Genomic DNA, 22,248 nt, shown 5'->3' with positions numbered 1-22,248 from the left:
TTTTTTGTTTTTTTCACACTTTTTAATTGTCATTCAACCTTATTGTGATACACCCCGTACCACTACTTGCATTTTGCTATATCGCATCCACCTGATTTTTGAATTAATATATTAATATTTTTGTCATATCACATTCCGTTCAGGTTTCTACTACGGGTTACGTTTTGTTTTCTTGCATACTTTTAAACAAACATATTAATGACAAAATTATTTCTATTGAGCTGTCAAAAATTCACGACATATATACTAAAATAACGAACCATTTCAACAAAGAAATTGATACCTCGCGTTTTTATAGTTACTCGTATTAAGTTTCGTTTTTTTTTTTTTTTCATTTATGAGAAAACACTTTGGAAGAGGAAGAAATTACCAAAACACAAAATTCAAGAAGGCGTTTAATTTCACAAATCACGTCCCTCCACGTGAATATCTCATAATGACCCAAATACCCTCGTCCCTCCTTTCAAATTTCCATCGCTTGCCTATCATTTCCCCCAGAACACATATACACACACTTAAAGAGTGTGTTTGTCTAGTTAAGTAAGTACCAATTTTCTCTAGCTGGTAGGCCCACCGTACGTCAAATAAAACACCCCCAAATTTATCATTCATCATTAACAATCATCATTACATCACTTCAATTTCGATATATCCAGTAGCAATTAGGGTTTTTTTTTTTCTTTTTAATTTATATATTAATATAACTTTTTTTTTTCGAGCCCTAAATATGTGCAAAAAAGAAGGGCGTGGAAAGTGTAATCAAAGTTAGATTCTTTCGACGAATGGAGCGAGGTAGTTTTTATTTATACTTATTTTTACTCTGGTTTTTCACTTGTTAATTAACTGCTTTGTTTTCCTTTTCTGTTGCTGTTAAAGTGACCAAGTTAGTTGCTTTAAAATCATTATTGTGTTTTTATTTTTATTTTTTAAGATTTTGCCAAACTGCCGCCTAAAAATAATAATCAACTGTCATGGACAACAATTTTATGCAGTAACGATAGCCCTTAGGGATACGCTTAGTATATCGTTAGCAAAATCCTTCGTACCGGTGAATGTGTTAGGTAAACACACGCACGACACACACACAAACAGGTATGAGTATCAAATTATATGGTGTAAAACTGTATGAAACATAGGATTCTTGTACATATCTCCCAAAATTGTTGTCTGAGGTTGTTTGGATTTGAAACATTAGTACTTAATTTCGTCTTCTTGAACTTTGTTGTGTTTAATTATTTGGTAAAGGAATTGAGCGGATGAGATTGGTAGACAATTAGTAGGGTAAAAGAAATGTCGTTCGGAGATTTGAAATGAAGATAACATTATATGGTGGGGAGTTTGTGCCTTTTTGCTATTAAGTGTGTGTGTGTGTGTGTCTGCTGGTAGGAGGTGGTGTTATTGTCGTTATTTTTATTGGCATTGTATGTTTGGGTGTTAAGACGAGTCTTAGTGGCTACATGTAAATGTAAATTGCCTACTTTATCTTGATTGTTTCAAAATGCTTCTTATTATCAAAGAGAAGTGTAATAAAATAATTATTGTTATTTATGTGTAACATTTAGTGTTTCAGCCTAACAACTAAACACACAAGATAGAATTCATTATTATATGGTCACCACCACTCTCGCCAACACACAATCACTAAGGCACACATAAATACATAATAACATCCACAATGTCCCAAATGTACAATATCATTTTTATTTCCTACATGAGTCTATGACTTTTACCATAGTGTTAAATTGTTTATATGAAAAGAATTAATTTTGATAAAAATTCGTACCATTTAATAACCATAGTTTCATACTTATAAATTTTAATATTATTTTAAACCCTATATCTTACCCCCCACCTACTATCTTTTTCCTACCATAATAGTCCCTTGCAGTCTTGCTTTGGTACTTCTAGAGTTCTAGGAATGCCCTTGCCTAGATTATAAAATTGACCAAGTACCCTTCAAGTTAACTTCTTGATCTGGCTGAGACATGATGTCAAAAACATGGCCACTTGAATCCTCGAGTTCTTGTTAGGTTTCCTTAATAACCCACACAACTCAATTTTGTATTCATTTGATTTATTTACAAATTTTATAAATCAGCCATCTGAAGTTGGCATGTTTTTTTCTCTCTAAGTCATGCTTTAACTTTAGGGATAATCGATGGATATTGATGACAATGATGCTCAAGACCAAAATCTTCACTTAACTGGGGAAGGTAGCTCCAAAGTATCTCCCATATTGCATCCATATGCTCTTCCAAAATTTGAGTTTGATGATAGCCTACATGGACATTTAAGATTTGATAGTCTGGTTGATAACGAAGTTTTTCTTGGCATCACAAGTCAGGAAGACAATCAGTGGATCGAGGAGTATTCACGTGAAACTAGTTCAATACAGTTTAGCTCAAGCGTGGTGGAATCAACACACAAAAATGTGTGGTCTGAAGCAACATCTTTAGAATCTGTTGAAATGCTCTTGAAATCAGTTGGACAGGAAGAGAAAGTTGTGGAAGATACATCAATAGAAGAATTAGATGTCTGTGATAGGTGTGACAGCGTAAATAATATTATGGATTCTACCTTACAGGAGAATCTTGTTGAGCCAAAAGTGAGTTCAGGTTGCGAGCAATCTCATGCTTTGGAATCTCGGTATGAAGAAATTAAAATTTCTATCGGTGAGTTAGATTCAGTAGTTAGTGGTGAGCAAAAAACTGATAAGATATGCGATGATGTACATCAAGAGGCCATTAAATTAGCAAGTGAATCATCTGTCAATGAATTGCAAGAAGATCCTTCTTTCTCCAAGGTAGAATGTGCAAATGCAGGCTCCTCATGGAATTTGGATGCAAGTGCTAAGAAGAGTCAGGAGGATTTGCCAATTCCTGAAACAAGCTCTGAAAATGCTAGACATTTAAAGAACTTTGAATGTAGCAAGCCTGATCATATTATAAAGAACAAAGAGAATAACATTGACAATTCAATCAATTGTGACACTGTTGTTGAAATTGGTACATTTAGCATGGAAAAGTTCTCAGCTGCTTCAAATGTTGAATGTGTGGATAAGCAACCAGTTGAAGGTAGTACTATATGTAAGGAACCTACAGTTTCATTACCATTAGAGAGCTGTAGTATGCAGATAGATGAAGATTGTAATGCACACATAGGCTCAGCTGAACAGTCTGAGTGTAGCAACTCTGCGGTATCTGATTCTCAGATCTGCTCAAAAGTCGACCACGAAATTATTGATAACATGCACGGGGTACCACTTGGAGTTTTCTCAAATAGTACATGTGTTGAAACGCAAGCAATTGAGGATGCTGATATGAAATCAGAGGTGTCTGAATTTTCAAATTGTAATGTGGGTTCCCCGTCTAATTTGGCTCATTTGCATAGCCACTCCGTTGAGGAAACTGAAAATGATGTTGGAGGTAATGACAAATCTGAGTTGGGAGAATCAATTGCAATTTTATCAAATAGTGGATGTGTCGCTACAGAAGCTACTGAGGACGTCGATATGAAGTTGGAGGTTTCTGATTTTCCAAAATTTGAAGTGGATTCTCTGTCTAACCCGTCTCATTTGCATAGTCTTGCTGTGGAGGAAATAGAAAGTGGCGTTGGAAGTTATGGCAAATCTGAGATGGGAGAGGCACTTGCAGTTTCACTAAATAGTGGATGTGTCGCAACACAAGCTACTCAGGACATCGATACGAAATTAGAGGTTTTTGATTTTCCAAATTATACTCCTGTTGTGGAAACAGAAAATGGCGTTGGAAGTGACGGCAAATCTGAGAGGGGGGAAGCACTTGCAACTCCTCCAAGCAGTGGATGTGTTGCCACACAAGCAACTGAGGATGTCGATACAAAGTCAAATATATCCGATTTCCATAAATCTAACGTGGGTTCTGTGTCCAGTTCGTCTCATTTGCATAGTCATACTGTTAAGGAAACAGAAAATGGTGCTGGAAGTGCTGGCATATCTGAAGTTGGGGAAGCACTAGCAGCTTCACCAAAAAATGGATCTGTTACAACACAAGCAACTGAGGATGTGAATACTAAGTCAGAGATTTCTGATTATGAAAAATTTAATGTGGGTTCTGTGTCTAATCCGTCTCATTTGCATAGTCATACTGTTGAGGAAACAGATAATGGTGCTGAAAGTGCTGGCATATTTAAGACGGGAGAAGCGCTTGCAGTTTCCCCAAATAGTGGATGTGTCACTAAGCAAACAATTAAGGATGCCGATACAAAGCCAGAGGTTTTTGATTTTCCAAAAGATAGTGTAGGTTCTTTGTCTAGTATGATTCATTTGCGTAGTTCTGTCAAGGAAGCAGAAAATGATGTTGGAATTGATGGTAAATCTGAGATTGGAGAAGGAAGTGAGATTGATGATATTGGTAAAACTTTATTAACTTCAGACTCTTTAGCTGAAATGCCTGCTCAAGATATCTCAAATAAGCCTGAAATATCTGGCAATAATGCTGTGAAAGCTCACACAGCCGAGATAATTGTTGATAGCCAAATAATACAGGATGATGATGCAACTCAACTATCGGAGTCAATTGCTATCACTAAGGGTCAAGCAACAAATTTTAGTCAGAGACAAGATGAAGAATCGGTTTTGGATTTTAGAGATATGGACATGAATGTCGTTGGAACTCCTGATAGGCAGAAAGTTGTTGAACCATCTTTGTCTTTTGAAGGCTATGAAGGGGATATTGCAATGGGTCAAGGATCCAAATCTATTACTACCGTTTTAACAGATGCAGGTATAATCCAAACCGATTCATGTTTCATACATAATATAACTGTACCACCAATGATATTCTAAAAGTAATTCGTGTTTTGCATTATCAGCTAATACCGTGGAATCAAGTAAAATATCATCTCCTGACACAACAGATGGTGCGCAATTACCTTCTGGGACTGTTTCCGCAGTTAATGTTAGCGAAGGTCAGTCAAGATCACCACCTATACCTGGACTGAGTTTATTGCACGGTCGTAATGAAGCGCGGTGCTCCCAGATAGGGATCACAGTTGTTGATATTAAAGTAGATTGTGATGCAGGTATAATCTGAACTGATTTTTGTTTCATGCATAACATAACGGTAGCACCAATGATATTTTAAAACTAATTCCTGTTTTGCATTAGCTGCTGCTGTGGAATCGAGTAAAATATCATCTCCCGACACCACGGATGGTGCGCATTTACCTTCTACGACTGTTTCCGCAGCTGATGTTAGAGAAGATCAGTCAAAATCACTAACTATTACTGGGCTGAGTTTATTGCACAGTGGTAACAAAGCGGGGAGTTCCCAGATAGGGACAACAGTTGATATTAAAGTAGATTGTGATGCAGGTATAATTTGAACTGATTCTTGTTTCATACATATAATAACTGTACCACCAATGATACTTTAAAACTACTTCCTGTTTTGCATTATCAGCTGCTGCGGTGGAATCAAGTAAAATATCATCTCCTGACACAATGGATGGTGCACAATTACCTTCTGGGGATGTTTTCGCAGCTGATGTTAGCGAAGATCAGTCAAGATCACCACCTATACCTGGGCTGAGTTTATTGCACAGTGGAAATGAAGTGGAGAGTTCCCAGATAGGGACCACAGTTGTTGATATTAAAGTAGATTGTGATGCAGGTATAATCTGAACTGATTCTTGTTTCATACGTAATATAATTATACCACCAATGATATTTTAAAACTAATTCCTGTTTTGCATTATCAGCTGCTGCTGTTGAATCAAGTAAAATATCATCTCCAGACACAACGGATGGTGCGCAATTACCTTCTGGAACTGTTTCCGCAGCTGATGTTAGCAAAGATCAGTCAATATCACCACCTGTACCTGGGTTGAGTTTATTGCAGAGTGGTAATGAAGTGGGGAGTTCCCAGATAGGGACCACAATTGTTGATAAAAAAGTAGATTGTGATGCAGGTATTATCTGAACTGATTCTTGTTTAATACATAATATAACTGTAGCACCAATGATATTTTAAGATTAATTCTTGTGTTGCATAATCAGCTGCTAATGTGGAATCAAGTAAAAATTCATCTCCCGGCATAACGGATGGTGCGCAATTACTTTATGAGACTGTTTCTGCAGCTGATAGTGAATATCAGTCAAGATCACCACCTATACCTGGGCCGAGTTTATTGCACAGTGGTAATGAATTGGGGATTTTCCAGATAGGGACCACAGTTGTCGATATTAAATTAGATTGTGAATTGGATTGTCCAATTCCAGCAGTTGAAATGGACGACACTTCTGATGGAGCCGAAAAAGTTGTAGATGAGCTGGCTGTTCACTGTGATCCTTTTGTTGGAAACTTAAATGCTAGCCCAAGTGAACAAACAGTAGAGGATAACCTAGGTGGTCCCAGGTGCTCCAAGAACTTGGAGACAATTGCTCTCCCTTTTAATTTAACAGCAAAAGGTGACCATAATGCTGAGGCAGATCGTCTAGTGGTCCCTCAGGAATCAAGTACAGGAGAAGATGGCGTGGAGCCTTTAAATTTAGCAGGTGATCTTCCTTCGTTTTTCTTTAGTGATCTACAAAATCAAAATAATTTAAGGATATATTATGTTTGATTTAAATTCCAATATGTGATATGCCAAATAAGATTCAAATGCAATTCGATTATGTTAATGCTATTCTGATTACTCTATCGGATTTCACAGTTAATACTTCGAGTGAGCAACAGACTTCTGTTGAATTAGCTGCTCCACCTGAGATCGCCATTAATCATGAGGTGCATAATAGAGATGGTGCTGCTGTTTCGGATAATCCTGAAGATTTCTCTGTGTTACAGACAAAAAATGTTGAACTTTCTGAAAGTGTAGGAGTTGTGCAAGAGGCCACCAAAGGCAACATGTATGAGAATTCCCCACTTTCAACGGTGAGTAAAGACGATGGGGGCCTTCAGCCTGTTTCTTCTGTCAGTGAGACAAAAGAAGTGACATTTTTTACTTTTGATGTAATTGCAAGTGATGGTCAAAATCTTAGCTTGTTAAAGGTATCTATCTGTATTTTGTATTTACAATAATATACATGCTTTATTTTTCTACATCATAACCCTTTCAATGTTCCTTTGTCGCATACCTTTGCTTAGAATACAAAGGTATCGTCTGCTAGTTCTTATGGTAGCCAATTGGATCCTATCAAGTTGCCTGAAGGTATTCTTGCCGGTTCTCAACTGCCTGGTGTTGCTGCCAGTGAAGCTGGAGCCAAATTGGTTTCTAAGCGTAAACCAAGGAGACAATCAGCTGGGAGAGAATCTGCCAAGAAAGGGAACGAGCTGAAGCAAACCACTTCCATAAGGCGTTCACAGAAAGGGGAAAAGACACCAGCATTGATAAACCTTCCTGCAAGTGGACATGTCACCCCCCCAGCCAAAGATTTGAAGTCTAGTGAGAGCATTGAGTGCAGCAATCCAAAGCCAGGTGCTGGTCAGCCCATCTCTACACCAAATCTGCCTGACCTGAATAGTTCAACCCATCTATTGCAGCAGTCATTTACTGACAATCAACAATTGCAATTGCGAGCACAAATTTTTGTATATGGATCATTAATGTAAGCACTTATAGTTTACATGCATATGCACACACAAGTTTGTCTTTTCTTTTTAATTTGCATGACTGACTGTTTCAGTTCTGGAGTGCCACCTGAAGAGCCTCATATGATTGCTGCATTCGGGCAATCTGGTCAGTCTCACTAACACTTTTCTTTAATCAAGTGAACCAGATATTTCAGTAAAAAAAAGTCGGGTGGAAAATATCAGATCTCATATTATTGTTTTTACATGTGTTTACAGATGGTGGGAGGACTCTGTGGGAGGGTGCTTGGCATGCATGTCTAGAAAGGATACATCGCCAAAAGTCCAAAGCCAACAACCTTGGTACCCCTACACAATCACGATCGGGTACTTAATGCTATTATTAACTATTTGAAGCTCCCTTTTGTTTATATCTGAACTCAATCAATCTTTTGAAGTTTCAGGAAACAGAGATTCTGAAGAAGGAATAAAAGTTGGTTCTGTCCAAAGCAAAGTTATTTCTTCACCAATCGTTGGTCCTATGATTCCCGTTTCATCCCCTCTTTGGAATGTTTCTACCCCGTATGATGGTTCGCAGTCGAAAGCAATGCCAAGAAGTCATTTTCTTGATTATCGCCCTGCACTTTCTCCGCTACATCCTTGCCAGTCTCCACATGTGCAAAGTATTGTTGGACATAATCCATCCTGGCCATCTCAGGGCCCACTCTCTGGTCAATGGGTTTCTTCATCACCCGTTACTCCTTTTGGTGCCCGTTTATCTGCCTTGCCTATAACAGAGTCTGTAAAATTAACCACTGTCAAAGAATCAGGTGTTCCAGGTAATCCGATCCCTGTGGACCCCAGTGCTGGTTCAACTGTTTCTTCTGGGCCGTCTTCTGTAGCCAACGTGAAGAAGGCGATGGTGTCATCAGGTCAGCCTTCAAGTGATTTAAAAAGTCGGAAGAGGAAAAAGGTTTCAACTAGTCAAGCAGAGATTGCACCACTATCTGCACCTGTGACTCATTTGTCGTGGGCCCCTCGTACAGAAGGCTACAACCAAATCTCGTTTGTTGCTCAAACTCAGGCAAATTCAGGGACTCCTCTGGCTACTAATCATTCTTCAACATTAGCTTCCTTATCAACACCTCTACCCATCATATCTAAAAGCAATCATGGTGAACTCAGTCGTGGTGACCAGAACATGGAGAAGATTGTGACAACAAAGGATATTGAAAGCAAAATTGAGGAGTCCAAAGTACAAGCAGTAGATGCAGCTGTACATGCTACAGCTGCAGTTAGTCACTGCCAAAGTTTATGGAGTCAGCTGGAAACACAAAAGAGTTCTGGTTTGGTTTCAGATGATGAAGCAAAGCTAGCGTCTTCAGCCGTCTCGATAGCAGCTGCTTCATCTGTTGCTAAAGTGGCAGCAGCTGCGGCCAAAATTGCATCAAATGTGGCAGAACAGGCAAAGTTAATGGCTGAGGAAGTATTCCGATCAAGTAGGACTGAAAGCAACATAATTTTACATGATAAAGCTAATACAGTCATCTCCGCTGCCAGAGAAGCTGCTCGTCGAAGAATTGAAGCTGCTTCTGCTGCTTCAAAACATGCTGAAAACTTGGATGCCATTGTAAAAGCTGCTGAGCTGGCTGCAGAAGCTGTGTCACAAGCTGGGACAATTGTTTCGATGGGTAATCCCTTGACTATAAGAGAGTTGGTTGAAGCTGGTCCTGAGGGTTACTGGAAGACTCAGTTATCTAATCAGCAGGGTTATATTGATAAACAGAGGGTTAAAACTGCTGCTAACGGCAAAGAGTTTCAGACTTTCAAACACGGTGTATCACTGCAAGAGGGTCCTGGTGACATAGCCAAGAAGCAGATGATTTTGATCGATGGCATTTCAGGTTCAAGTACTAGCATTGAAAATGGAAAAAGTGTAGTAAGTGGTCATAAAGGTCCTGACTTGTCCAAAATGGTTGAGGTAATTTCTGGATCAGAGTTTGCATCTGGTAGCACTTATGATGTTGACCACAACATTCCTCAAGGTACATCAGGGACTTTGAAAGAGAACATTATCAGAGAAGGCTGCTTTGTTGAGGTAATAAATATGTTTTTACCTAGATCAACAATGGTTCTTGTGAAGCTCTTGCGTTTTTGTTCATCTATTTGCCTGTGCTATAGGTTTATAAAGATGACGACAAGATCAAAGGTGCCTGGTTCGCAGCAAATGTACTTACTCTGAAGGATGGAAAAGCATTTGTCTGTTACACTGAAATCAAATCCGATGATGGTAAGATGGTACAAAGATTGTATAGATTGGTTAGATGGTGTGATATTTGGTTTCCATGTTCCCTGTTGGTAATTTTTGGGAAACAACAATGTTCAGAAAATTTAGGCAGACTGTTGTATATTGACTGGATTGTCTTACTATAACACCTCATTTTTTGTTACTCACAGTCGTGCTATATTCTTCTCTAGGGTCAGGAACATTGAAGGAGTGGGTTCCACTTGAAGCTGAAGCCAGTGAGGCACCCAGGATACGCATTGCGCATCCCATGACAACACTGAGGGTCGAACGCACTAGAAAAAGAGGTAGAACAGCCATTACAGATTATGCCTGGTGTAGCGGGGATCGAGTTGATGTGTGGTTACAAGATCGGTAAGAACTCTGTAGAATGCCTTACACTATAATTTGTCATGCCTTAGTGTATTTTGATGAGTAAACCATTATACAACCCATTTCTATTGTTCTTATTTATGAGGCTTAAATGACAAATGTATATATATATAATATAGAATGACTTGATTACTTAATATATATGTATATAATATAGAATGACTTGATTACTAAAATTATATGTCCATTAAATGTGTTTAATGAATACCTACTTAATACTGCCACAACATCTTTTTGTAGCTGGTGCGAAGCAGTTGTCGTGGAGACAAATAGGATTGATTTAACTTCTCTAACTGTTCGATTTCCTGGTATGTATATTTAATATGAATTCGACTTTAAAATTCTCTAAAAGCTTGTGCTGAAACTTTGACATATGGCCAGATTGTAACCTTATTTTTTGAGGGGTAAAGAGGATTACTCTCGGTAACATTAATTGTAACAATCTTTGTTGCAGCTCAAGAAAAGATGTCGGTTGTTAGGTCGTGGCATGTCAGGCCAACTCTTATCTGGAAGGATTTCAAATGGATTGAGTGGTCTAGTTTGAAAGGAGGGCGTTCTTCTGAGGTTAGTTTAATCTGTGCATTATGGGGTGTTTGGATTTTTGTTATGAAGCTGTTTATCTCGATTTGAAGTTGTAACAATAGGCTTTAGTGATTGTGATTGTCTTTATTTGATTACTTAAGGGCCAAATAGTCAATTTGAATATACAAATCTGACTTTCTGAAAGCTGTTAAGTTACTTATGCTGGCATGCAGCCGAACTTTTTACCCACGTTTTCATTACTACTGATGCTGATAATGATATTATTGGGGTACCAAAAGACAAGTTTTTATAAGTTTTATTAACGGATAGGTTTTACATAATAAGGTTTTAATTGATAAAATTTAAATGCTCATATAGTCATGTTTTAAATCATCATACTTGATGAATGTTTGTAACTACAATTCAAACTTCGCATAACAGAATACATAAAAAGACCATGTCATGCACCATCTATAATACAACTGTTTTTCAGATTGTGATATCAAATAATCAGTTCCCGATTACACTTCCAAACATCCCCTAATTTAATAAGTGTTAATTGACTGTTTGGTTTCTCACCCCTTTTAACGAATTATACAGGGTGAAACACCGCATGAAAAGCGACAAAAGTTTGGTGATCATATTTTGGAAAGTAAAGAAAAAGGTAAAGAGTCGAGTATCGTTATCGATCTTGTTGAGGCAGGGAGACATCAAGATGCAAGTGTACTCCCTTCATCTGTTCAAGGAAGTTCATTTGATATAGGTAAAAGCTCTAAGAATGAAAATAATCTTAACACTCATCGAACAATGAAGAGCAGTATACAGAAGGACAGGTCGAGAGTGGTGTTTGGTGTTCCTAAGCCGGGGAAGAAACAAAAATTCATGGATGTGAGCACACATTATGTGCCAAATTATTCAGTCAAGCCTGCAAGTCATATGATGTCCCGTGGGTCCAAAGATGATTCTAAAAATGATGCCAAGGAAAAGCAAGTTGCTGAAGTAAAATCCAAAAGAAAACCACCAATTCCGTCAGTTAGACCTTTAGCTCAAAAGGATAAATCTAAAACCTCCAAACACATGTCACGTGATGCTATTTTGACTGATAAAGTTGTCAAGGATTCTCTCCGAGTTGATGAAAACTTGTTGGGTCACCAAAACCAGGTGGATTTTGTCCCTTCGTCTGATACTGAGGATGGAAGAGCAACTTCAACTTCAAAGGCATCTCAGCGATTGAACAAAAGAAAGATTGCACCAGGTGACAGGAAGGAAAATAAAGTAGAAGTGAGAGATATATCAACTTCCGAACTGGAGCCACGTAGATCAAATCGTAGAATTCAGCCAACTTCAAGGGTGAGTCTTCTGGTTACTGTTTCACTGATAATATGGTTCTTGTTGCATGTATATGTGAGGTTTTGTTGACTACCTAAAGCAAGTATTTTGATCTCTCCTTGTATTTTGCTGCAGCTATTAGAAGGATTACAAAGCTCGCTGTCTGTCTCAAAGATACCTAGTGTTTCACATGCAAGTCAACGAAGCCACAAGGTTACATCAAAAGGTAAATATACTTCTGCCTCAAAGAGCAATTTGAAATCATAGGATTCATAGCTTCTCACCAAGTTAAGTGGGATAAATGGTGGGTGCATGCATTGTTGTCCGTGAGATGGATGTTTATTCCACTCAAACTATTTATGCACAGACCAAGAAATTTAATTATAAACGCATAGTTTGTTTTGTTAATTGTCATATCTGTTGTAAATTTGTTAGCCAACATCTTATCGTTCCTGCTTTTCTATTAGGTAAATTAAGATTTGCTAAAAATGTCAATTACCCTACAAAGTATCTACCGAAGTAATGCAGTTATTATCTTCTTTGATATAATCAATATAACCCTTTTATAAGTTTAACCCAACTGAACCCATACATAAGTAAATTGGTCAAAATTGGCAGATCTTTTATATAAAGTCAAGCTTTGGAAAGCTTTTATGATCGAAAGAAGGTTGAACCTTTTCATGGTTTTATAGAATACAAACTTTACTAGATACTTGTACCAAAAGGTCGCTAGCCAGTACATTTTGTTATCAAAACAAGTGTGTTGTCAGTGTGGGGAAAAATTAAAAATGTGTTGGATTTATCATCTCACAATTTTTTAGTTTTTTTAGTTATCTGATAATTAGCATATTAATATTTGATAACAAAATATGGATATCACTTCGTTAATAAATCATTTTAGAAATTGCTTGTGTGACTTTTTATCAATGATATACAAGCCTAATCTATCAATAATACACAAGCCTGACCTGTTTATAATTACTTGTGTGACTATTTATGAATAATATAAAAGCCTTATTTGAAATTGCTTTTACTCACTTAGTGCAAAGAAGCCGTTCATGTTTAATGTTTACAATCCTAAGCCATTTCCTTGTATTCACAGTTTTAAGACCGCCCAACAGACCTTGAATTCACCTTTGTCAATCTTTTTCTTTTACAAGACCTCCAAAAGTGAAATAACACCTCAAAAGATACCGTATGCTCCCGGTCATGGCTAGTCACACCCATTAGCGAGCCTGTAGTATGGCTTAGAATGCTTGTTAACATGACTATTCATTCATTCTTGTTCATTGCTTCTGTGATTTCCCTTATAATACATTCTCAAACTTTAAAAATCTGTACTAACTCGCTTCTTCATCTTTGTAGCAGGGAGTACGGATCCTCGCTGATAAGAATGTTTCTAAGCAGATGGAATTGAGTCCAGTTTCATTGTTGTCTCTATTAAGCAGAGATTATAGAACTAGGAACGGTTGCCATAAGCCTCCATAACTTACCACACCTAGTAGAAGATGGTATCAAGTCCAATTTCAGTGTTGTCTCTAATTAAACAGAGATTATAGAACTAGGAACGGTTGCCATAAGCCTTCAGATATCAATTTTTTTCTTTTTGCTTCTTTTGGTCTATGTATATGGTCTTTTCTATGGTTACACTATCATGATTGTGGTAAATTGCTTTAGACGATTACCATGAGATTATTGTGTACTTTTGGATGGATACATGATCATATTCTAGCCTACTGTCTTATCCACAATTTTAAAGCTTTTACCACATTTTTTGCACTCAAATATGGATTGGAGCGGTGTGTTTGAACTTTGTCAACTCCAGGTTCTACTGTTATAGCTTGAATACAACTCTAAAAGACTAACAAACCAAGTTCAAGTTATTACTGTGCGAGTATTTGAGACTTGAATATAATACATATGTTTTCGGGTAGTAGATGGGGTAAGGTTCTGTTGATATCAAAGCTTTTGCTTCATTTGGGCTCAAGTTCAGCTTATATTTTGAATTGAATCAACCATAAGTTCAACCTGAGGTTATTTGACTTGGATGCTAAAATAACATCCAACTGCTTCTGGCATGTTGCATGTTCGTTGATTTGAGATGGCCTGGTGTCCATCGGCTATTCGGGCTGAGGGTAGTTGGAAAATTAACTGGAAAGTTAAATGCAATAGTGTTAGTTATGCGACTCTTTTAGTAATATGAATGCTATAAAAATTGGTTGGCGTTTGTATGATACGTTTATGCATGCATCATTTATATCAAGTGAGGTTTGTAGGTGTCGATGAACTTTAATGTTATCGATGTGGGGTCACTGTAGTAGGTGTGAATGTGATTGTGCCATTTTATGTCTTTGTATGTATATATGTATTATATGTATCCATTTATAGATGTGATATGTGTGTGGACTTTTGGTTAGTATCCCTAGCAGCCTAGGCATGTTTTCATAGTTAAGCATTATTAGAAGTGAACTTCTGTAGATGATTAGATCTAATGAGTAATAGTATAAATTTGCTAATAAATTTTGAAGCCTGCAAAACATCCACAGGCTACTAAACAACAACATCCAATCCAGTTCATAGCCAATCCCGTCAAGGACGGGTCCTACCTTACAAAAAATATTACCACACTTGTAGAAGTCTGACACTTTTCTATACAGAGTAATCTCAAACCCAGATGTCACTACTAAATTTCTTGAAATCCTAACGAAAACAGTGGCAAAATGGAAAATTACAAAAATATAGATACAACAGCGAGCCAACTTAGCTCATCATATAAATTCCAAAAAAAAAAAAAAAAAAAAATTCAAATCAAAGACACTATCAAGTATTTTCTTGCCATTAGTTATTAGCCAAAAACTGAACACCATCCTCTTCTTTTGTTGTTGATGATGATGATTCACGGTTTCCAATCATACCTGAATTTTCTATACTCTGCACATTATGAACACCTTGATCTTCTTCATTGCGCCCATATTCAGATTCTGCTTCCGGGTTGAAGGACAACTTTGTGAGGGTTTGGTTTATGTTGTAGTTGCTGTCGAGATCGGAAAACTTGAAGGGCTTCTTGCAAATACAAGTAGACGGGTATTCGTGGAATTCACCACGCCCGGTTTTCATCTCATCTGGTTCACCCAAGAATCCTTGTTGGGCTGCTTTTACCTTTTTAGCAAATGTTGCCCATGGCATTTTATCGCGTTTAAAAAACAAAGCATTTAGCTTTTTGGCGTTTGGACGGATGGTTCTCTTATGCCCCATGTATCTCCTGTTGAAAGATACAAAGAAGAGTTATGCTTGCTCTTTAAGAATAACCAAATCATATATTCAAGTGCAAATAATATAGGGATAAGTATCTTGTAATGTAACAAACTTTGAACGAATATCTATAGTAAGAAATAACTAAAGTTGTGTGTATTATATGTAAAGAACTCGAAAAAAATGTTTATTGTATGTAACAAAATGTATTCAACCAATTAAAATCAGACAAGTGGCACCTTTATATGGTTGCCACGTATGTTTTCTTACATACAATAAACATTTTTTAAAGTTGTTTACATACAATACACAAAACTTTAGTTATTTCCTACTATAGACATTCGTCCAAAGTTTGTTACATTCCAGGATACTTATCCCAATAATATATGATTTCCGGTTAGGGGTAAAACCCAGAAAACATATATAACTTCAACAATCTTATTTCTATGATCCGTCATCTGTAACAAAAAAACACATTTTCCTATATAGGAAGCTTTGCAAGTTATTGTTGCTAACTTTCCCATAAAAGGATTGCAAGTACACTTATAATGCTCATAAATTAACCCAAAACATTGTATCTAGTAAGATCGGGTTTGCTATTCAAAAAGGTTAGCGGCGCAATTTGTGGCCCGACTACCTGCCATTGTATTGTAACGTTTTTTCGAATCGATTAATGGCTTAATTCACATTATAAAGTTATATTTGTGGCTCGAACAAAGTTTTAGATATTTGATGAATGGTCAAACATTTTCCTTAAACATTGTTTTAAGTCAAACGTACACTTTTCACTTGATCAAAAAGTACATGAAAAATACAACTTTTTATTTATATGCATGCCCAGATGCCCCTAGTATATCAGAACAATGTCACAGTTAAATAGATTTTTTGGTTTGGATACACGATATGTGTTTTCTTATTCCCTTTAAACCATAAACCCTAGTTACTAACTTGAAAAAGATATTCATAAAGATATTACATTCTCAAGGTTATAGTAAGAGTTCAATATCCATACCTTCGACCAGCAAGAATTTTCGCCATGTTTCCATTGTTGTTGGTTACAAAAACATCACTTTCATCACAAACAATATAGTCTATAGCAGCAAGCTGTGAAGAATATGGAAGAAAAGGTTCAAGCTCTTTGCTAGCGACCATTTCCTTTGTGTAAAAGTTTGGAAACAGTTCCCTAAGAGGCTTCAAGGTTTCTTCTCCACCATATATTTCACCTGATGCGACGTAAAGATACGTGTTATTTTCAAAACCTAGTGCCCGCAGCATTAAACCTACTTCGTGAGGTGTTAGAGGACATTTTCCTCGCTTCCGCTCTCCATCAGGACTTGTTTCCTAAAAGTAAAGAAAAATACATTTAAAACATCTGTAAAAAGGGTGAATTTTGGACACAATAATGTTTAAGAAATCTCACGGGTAATGTTGCCCATCTTTTCCTGATTTCACCGAGCTCATTTCTTTCTTTATCCCCACCACCATAGTAACAACCCGAAAATGCAAGCATATCAGGCTCAAACCTGTAAATCACACACTGATTAACCATCGAGCATGGAGCATAGGACTTAATAAAAAAGAATGTATTGAACCTATATAATGTAGAGGTGACAATTTGACACATTTACTGATGTGTGGGTTGATCTGAATCATATCTCATTTCTAATGGGTCAAATGGGTTTAAATATATAATAGCCCAAAAGAAAACAAGTTTTAAGTACAGAACCTCTTATATCAATCTCATTTAACATATTATATCATTGTTAGAATAATAGGAATATTTTATTGTATACACATCTGACCTCGACTTAATTTTTTTTTAAATGGCCAGTAAGTGATATGGGTTGATATGACCCCAACCCTTTTGACCCGTGCAAAAATCAGTCAGTGTTGTCCGTTGCTCATCGCACCCTACCATACTACCATTTGCATTTGAGGTCAGATGTTTTGGGAAGTGCACCATGCAAGACCACAAAAGTACCCTCTACTCTTAAAGCAGTCAGTATAAGGATTTGATTTGAGAAGGGGTGGTCTTCTTATGTACCTCACTCATATCTTATAACAGTGATTTTGATGAAGGCATGAACGAATTGGAAATTTGGCATTGAGTGACAAACCTCAAGTGAATTGCAATAAAGCGAGTAGACATCTTCCTCATTTCCATAACAATTTTCTGACCAAGATTTTGAATTGGTTTTGTAAAACGTAAAGCGTGATAGTTGACCCGACAACGCAACCGTTGTAGCTCTTCATCAAGATCACTAGCAAGCCTATAATCAAACTTAGTTAACTGAACAACCTGCACAATGATTATAAAGCTCATAAATAAAGGGAACATACAAATGTGTATGTATGTATAGCCCAACATGGCAACATTGCACCACTTTATCCTATAAAAACTGAATATTGATTTCCATTTTGGTTCCAAGTTAAAAAATTTAAAATTACTTATTATGTCCATTACCACCATGGGGAGTATATGCAAAACGTTAGGCGTGATTAGATATAAGACACCGTCAAACACTTTTTTTAAAACTACTTTGTTACAACTACTAGCCAAGTTGCATGTTGCCTTCTGCAAGGAACAAGTGTCTTTTTTGACCCATATTCTCATGAGTGGGTCAATTCGGAATTACGAATTATCTTTAATGGGTCAAACAAGTAAAATCTAGAAAGTTGGCTAAAATGAAAACAGGTCAAGGATGTTCAAAAGTCATCCCCTAGTGTAGTTTGGTTGCAGACAACCTATTCTGTTGTTTATTCAGGAAAAAATCGGATCATGATCGTAATAATATAGTTTTGTAATAGCATTTATCATAGTAACGTAATTATAGTAGGGTAAAATTTGGACTAAACTGTTTCAGTTCAACAGCCCATTTCATCAGGTAACACTTGCTACCCAGCCCACCTATATTGACACCTCGAGGGCGTAGGGACAAGAAGGTATGTTAAATTGAATCTAGATACAATATCTTACACGTCTCTTTGTAAGTATTGGCAGTACTTCACTGAGGTAAAATTGAGGTTCTGATTTTCTCGGGACACGCATCGTGTAAGGTGGTTTTTCAAGTGACCTCATGAATTTGTCTGGGACTCTTTTGACAACAGGCACATCCTTAGCAAGATTAGATATGAACCAATCAACATCAAATATGTTGGCAAAGTCACTGGAATTATAGAAAGAAAAAATCGTCATAAGCTCGATAACTTCTTTCTCCAAAAACGTAACATAAAATTGACAAAAGATGTCTCAATTCACTCACCTATCGTCCTTCCAGTATGAGTGATGATCCAACTCAGGAATGACTAGAGTAGCATTTAGGATCCGTGCAACAACTACGGCATCAGTAATCTGCATGCATGAAATTCATCAGTAAAAACATAAAAGGAAAATAAATATCCGTGGAAACAATTAGAAAAAAAGAAACAGAACTTTGAAGATCCGTAATTTAAAAACACTTCTAAGATGGCTTAAAATATGCACCAAGAGGGTTGTCATTTTATCAACAATATGACTTTCTGTTGATCGAAGGTTGCAACATAAGCTAGTCTTAAAAGAAAACATTTACCCCGGTTCTTTGTTGATTCAGTCCACCACTGGCAGCAATTAGTAGATAACCGTTTGAAGGCAGGTGACGAGCTGGAGCTGTATACATCATTAATTTCAAGTTTAAAGAACCATGATATACCAATAAAACATATATCTTAAGCTTAATCATATTGAAAAACAAGATTTGAATGTTGTAAATGTAGTTATAAGTCGGAAGGCTTACGTGCGTAATAAGGGCTTCTCTCACTGCATCCATAGTAGAAGTTTGAGTACTTGGATTTCCATATGTCAACTGGTACAGCGCTAGTCTGGTGCTATGTTTTACATAACAAAAAGAATAATCCGATGAGTGATTGCAATATATACTTGGCTAGACGCAAATATACGAACTCTTGATAAGCACAAAAAACATACAGAAATACTCCTAAGAGCAAAGCTTTAAATGTCATATAAAAATCTTGATACAAAGCAAAAACTTGCAAGTACAGCATAAAGCAGACCACTTTCACTTAACATTCTATTCTTATTCGCATAGAAATTTGGGGATGAGGATGAGACCTTCAAGCAATGCAACAAAAGAAAGATTCCATAACAAAACTTCACTCCAGAAATTTTTTCAACATGTCATTTCGAATGCTTCCAAGATATTGGACAAAAAAATATATTAAGAAAATCCAAATTTTGATAACAAAATAGATAAATGCGATATAAAGCAACACCAAGAATAAATTTTTACAGGCGAAAATATTTTGCACACAAGTCTTTGACTTTGGCTACAAGATTAAGTTTGGCTACAAAATTTAAGCTCAAAAACTTAAGAAATTTGACAGCAAAAAGAACTGATATTACAAGCAACGCAAGAAAGTTTCAAGAAACATAATACTTACCACAATAAACATCACTTTTGTTCAAAAAATTAGACCCGGAAAATGAAAATACAAGCTTAAATTCCATATAAAAAAATCCAAAACAAATTAACAATTTTCTTTTGGTATATTGCGATGGTCCAAACCTCATTCATCCCTTTAAACAAACAAACTTTTGTACTTAATATGAACTCCATGTCTAAAAAAAAAAAAGTCACAAATTAACATTGCTCTAACTAGTAAACAAACAAATTATAAATTTTGAGAAAATAACTAAATATGTTACATACATTTTGTGACAAGTGTTTATTTATGTGTCTATAAGATATATTTTGATAACTATAGTACCAGAATTAACAAGCTGAAAGCAATCGTACATACAAATAATAACCGCTCTTTCTAAAAATAATAGGTGCAACACTACTTTTTTGCATATTTATTTATGATTCTTGCCGTTCAAAAAAAATAAATAAATTATGATTCTTGGGACTACAGTTAGCAGAATCCATTTAAAAGAAAAAACACTTAAAAAGAAGATAAGAGTATAAAAGTTATAAAAAAAAATTACCACTTTTTTCTTCCATAATCTTGTTTTAACAATTTTATGTGAATACCATTCATGATGAGAAGAAGCAAGATGACCAGTAAAAAAAGACACCAAACCCAAAAGAAACAACATCACCCCACAAACCACCGGCCATGAGATCCGCCGTCTCTGCCCACCGCCAACCACCGTCGTCTCCGGCGGTGACCATAACAAACAATGATGCTTCAAGTTATTATGTTTATATCCATGATTTTTTGCCAAGATCAAAACTTTTCCACTATATCTCCAAGATTTTGCTACCCCCATTTGCTAAAAGTGTATAATATATATGTATTTACTATATACGTTTGTATTTCTCTCCAAAATTTCATATTACATTCAAGAAAAAAAACACACTTCACACACACTGTATGTATATGTGTGTATATATATATATTGGTTTAAAAATATGTAAATGAATGTTTGTGTAAATGGGGTTTGTGATTTGTTTGCCTCCACCGAAATTTAAACCCTTAATTGCGGCTAAATATTTTTTATTTTTTATTTAACTTGGTGTGTGTTTTTTTAGAGAGAAAAAGAAAGGAATGAAAAGAAAGTGTTTGAGTGTGTCTATGATTTTGTAATTTAAGTGGACAATATATATTAATATAATAATTTTCAAATATTTATCTATTTTAATTTTTTTGTAAATGGTTGGTTTGGTGGAGAGAAAAAGAAAGGAATGTAGAGTGAGAATGAAAAAGAAAGTGTGTGTGTGTGTGACTGTGTGTTTTGGATTTTGTGATTTAAGTAGACAATAATTATTACATTATTTAAATTTAATTTATATTAATTAATATTTTGGAATTGATTGGGAGATTTTTTTGTTTAATATTTTGTTTTTTTTATATGTATTTATAAAATAGTGGTGGGACAGTGGATATGTGTGTTGGAGTGTCAGATGCAATAAACATGTTGGCAGGGTGTCCAACCAAGTTTTCACTTTTGATTCAATAATACTTACTTACTATTACAACATTATAAAATGATGCTAAATTTAAACATTTGGTACAAAAAATATAGTAGTTAGTTAAAGTATGACTGTATGAGATATATAAAGTGATTGTATTTCCAAAGTTAGTTGTGTTTCTATCTATGTTATAACTTCAGTGGTGTAACGATAACATATCACTATATCATATCTGGATTTTCCAGTAATAAATTTTGGTCAGATTTTTTATTTTAATATATTGAATAAAATGTCAAATAAAGACCAGCTTCGTTTAACAAAATCATATATTAAACTCTTTTTAAATATAGATATACACTATATAAGAATTTAAGATAAATTAAAGGTTACACATATAGTTTCACCATCAAAGCAATTTTTATATTCATTCAAAGTTTGTCGTCGGAGAAACTCGGTTAAACCAATGTTACCCTAACCGGTTGAACCTAAAATCGGTTGGATGATTGACGACGAGTTCAATGACATTTGATTTTTGAGGCTCAGGTTGAACTAAATTGAATATTAGTATTATATTTTTTTTAACTATTAGTTATATTTTTTAAAATATATTATCAAACGAAACATTTCTTGAGTAATAGTTACGTTGAATACCGAACACATAAGTGAATCATAGATTAACTTTGAACGTATAACTTTGCATTAAAATAACTAATAACCGATACTATCGAAATTGATATTGGAGGAATCAATTTGAAAGCATCAATGTACGTGTATTCGAAGTTCGTGATTAGCAAACATTTCTTTCAAAGGACATGTGATGCTTTTTGACTATGACCCAACAATATGCACAGGGAGATCAATATTGTATACGGATTTTGTTGTTTTATTAAACTTTATATATTTGTAAAGTTAAAATATCATTGTCCCTATCACATATAAAGCTGTTGCATTATTTTAAAATAATTCCTTCGAAGCATAAAGAGAAGTAATATGTTTGTATATGTGTCTT

The 22,248-nt window shown here is 35.8% G+C and overlaps 2 protein-coding genes across 6 annotated transcripts; one reads left to right on the top strand and one right to left on the bottom strand.

Moving 5' to 3' along the window:
- Positions 1 to 514: 514 nt before the first annotated feature.
- LOC122600862 (mucin-17) lies at positions 515 to 13,826 on the top strand. 4 transcript variants are annotated; one of them, XM_043773641.1, is made up of 18 exons: positions 515 to 792; positions 2,150 to 4,132; positions 5,049 to 5,061; positions 5,442 to 5,651; positions 5,740 to 5,949; positions 6,038 to 6,535; positions 6,694 to 7,028; positions 7,125 to 7,585; positions 7,664 to 7,716; positions 7,827 to 7,934; positions 8,006 to 9,645; positions 9,729 to 9,837; positions 10,026 to 10,206; positions 10,465 to 10,532; positions 10,679 to 10,788; positions 11,347 to 12,096; positions 12,211 to 12,301; positions 13,441 to 13,826. In XM_043773641.1, exons 2-18 carry the CDS (start codon positions 2,159 to 2,161, stop codon positions 13,461 to 13,463), a joined length of 6,834 nt encoding a protein of 2,277 aa, XP_043629576.1. In that variant the 5' UTR covers positions 515 to 792; positions 2,150 to 2,158; the 3' UTR covers positions 13,464 to 13,826. The 4 variants fall into 4 exon arrangements, with proteins under 4 accessions (XP_043629576.1, XP_043629575.1, XP_043629574.1 ...); XM_043773640.1 differs by lacking the exon at positions 5,442 to 5,651 and adding an exon at positions 5,147 to 5,353 and having other exon boundaries at positions 2,150 to 4,763; positions 4,852 to 5,061; positions 8,012 to 9,645; XM_043773639.1 differs by lacking the exon at positions 5,442 to 5,651 and adding an exon at positions 5,147 to 5,353 and having other exon boundaries at positions 2,150 to 4,763; positions 4,852 to 5,061; positions 13,444 to 13,826.
- A 738-nt stretch (positions 13,827 to 14,564) lies between these two features.
- Positions 14,565 to 20,875, bottom strand: LOC122600495 (O-fucosyltransferase 29-like). Of its 2 annotated transcripts, none has more exons than XM_043773220.1 (9): positions 20,312 to 20,875; positions 19,101 to 19,191; positions 18,897 to 18,973; positions 18,591 to 18,679; positions 18,305 to 18,494; positions 17,445 to 17,626; positions 16,748 to 16,850; positions 16,340 to 16,668; positions 14,565 to 15,337 (listed from the first exon to the last, which is right to left on the bottom strand). In XM_043773220.1, the coding sequence occupies exons 1-9, from the start codon at positions 20,594 to 20,596 to the stop codon at positions 14,914 to 14,916; spliced, it is 1,770 nt and encodes a 589-aa protein (XP_043629155.1). In that variant the 5' UTR covers positions 20,597 to 20,875; the 3' UTR covers positions 14,565 to 14,913. The 2 variants fall into 2 exon arrangements, with proteins under 2 accessions (XP_043629155.1, XP_043629156.1); XM_043773221.1 differs by having other exon boundaries at positions 19,101 to 19,185.
- Between the last annotated feature and the right edge of the window lie 1,373 nt (positions 20,876 to 22,248).

This window comes from Erigeron canadensis, chromosome 5, assembly GCF_010389155.1.
Source record: "Erigeron canadensis isolate Cc75 chromosome 5, C_canadensis_v1, whole genome shotgun sequence".
Taxonomy (NCBI): domain Eukaryota; kingdom Viridiplantae; phylum Streptophyta; class Magnoliopsida; order Asterales; family Asteraceae; genus Erigeron; species Erigeron canadensis.
Note: the sequence above shows the minus strand (reverse complement) of the source record. Positions and strands in the feature narration are given on the sequence as shown.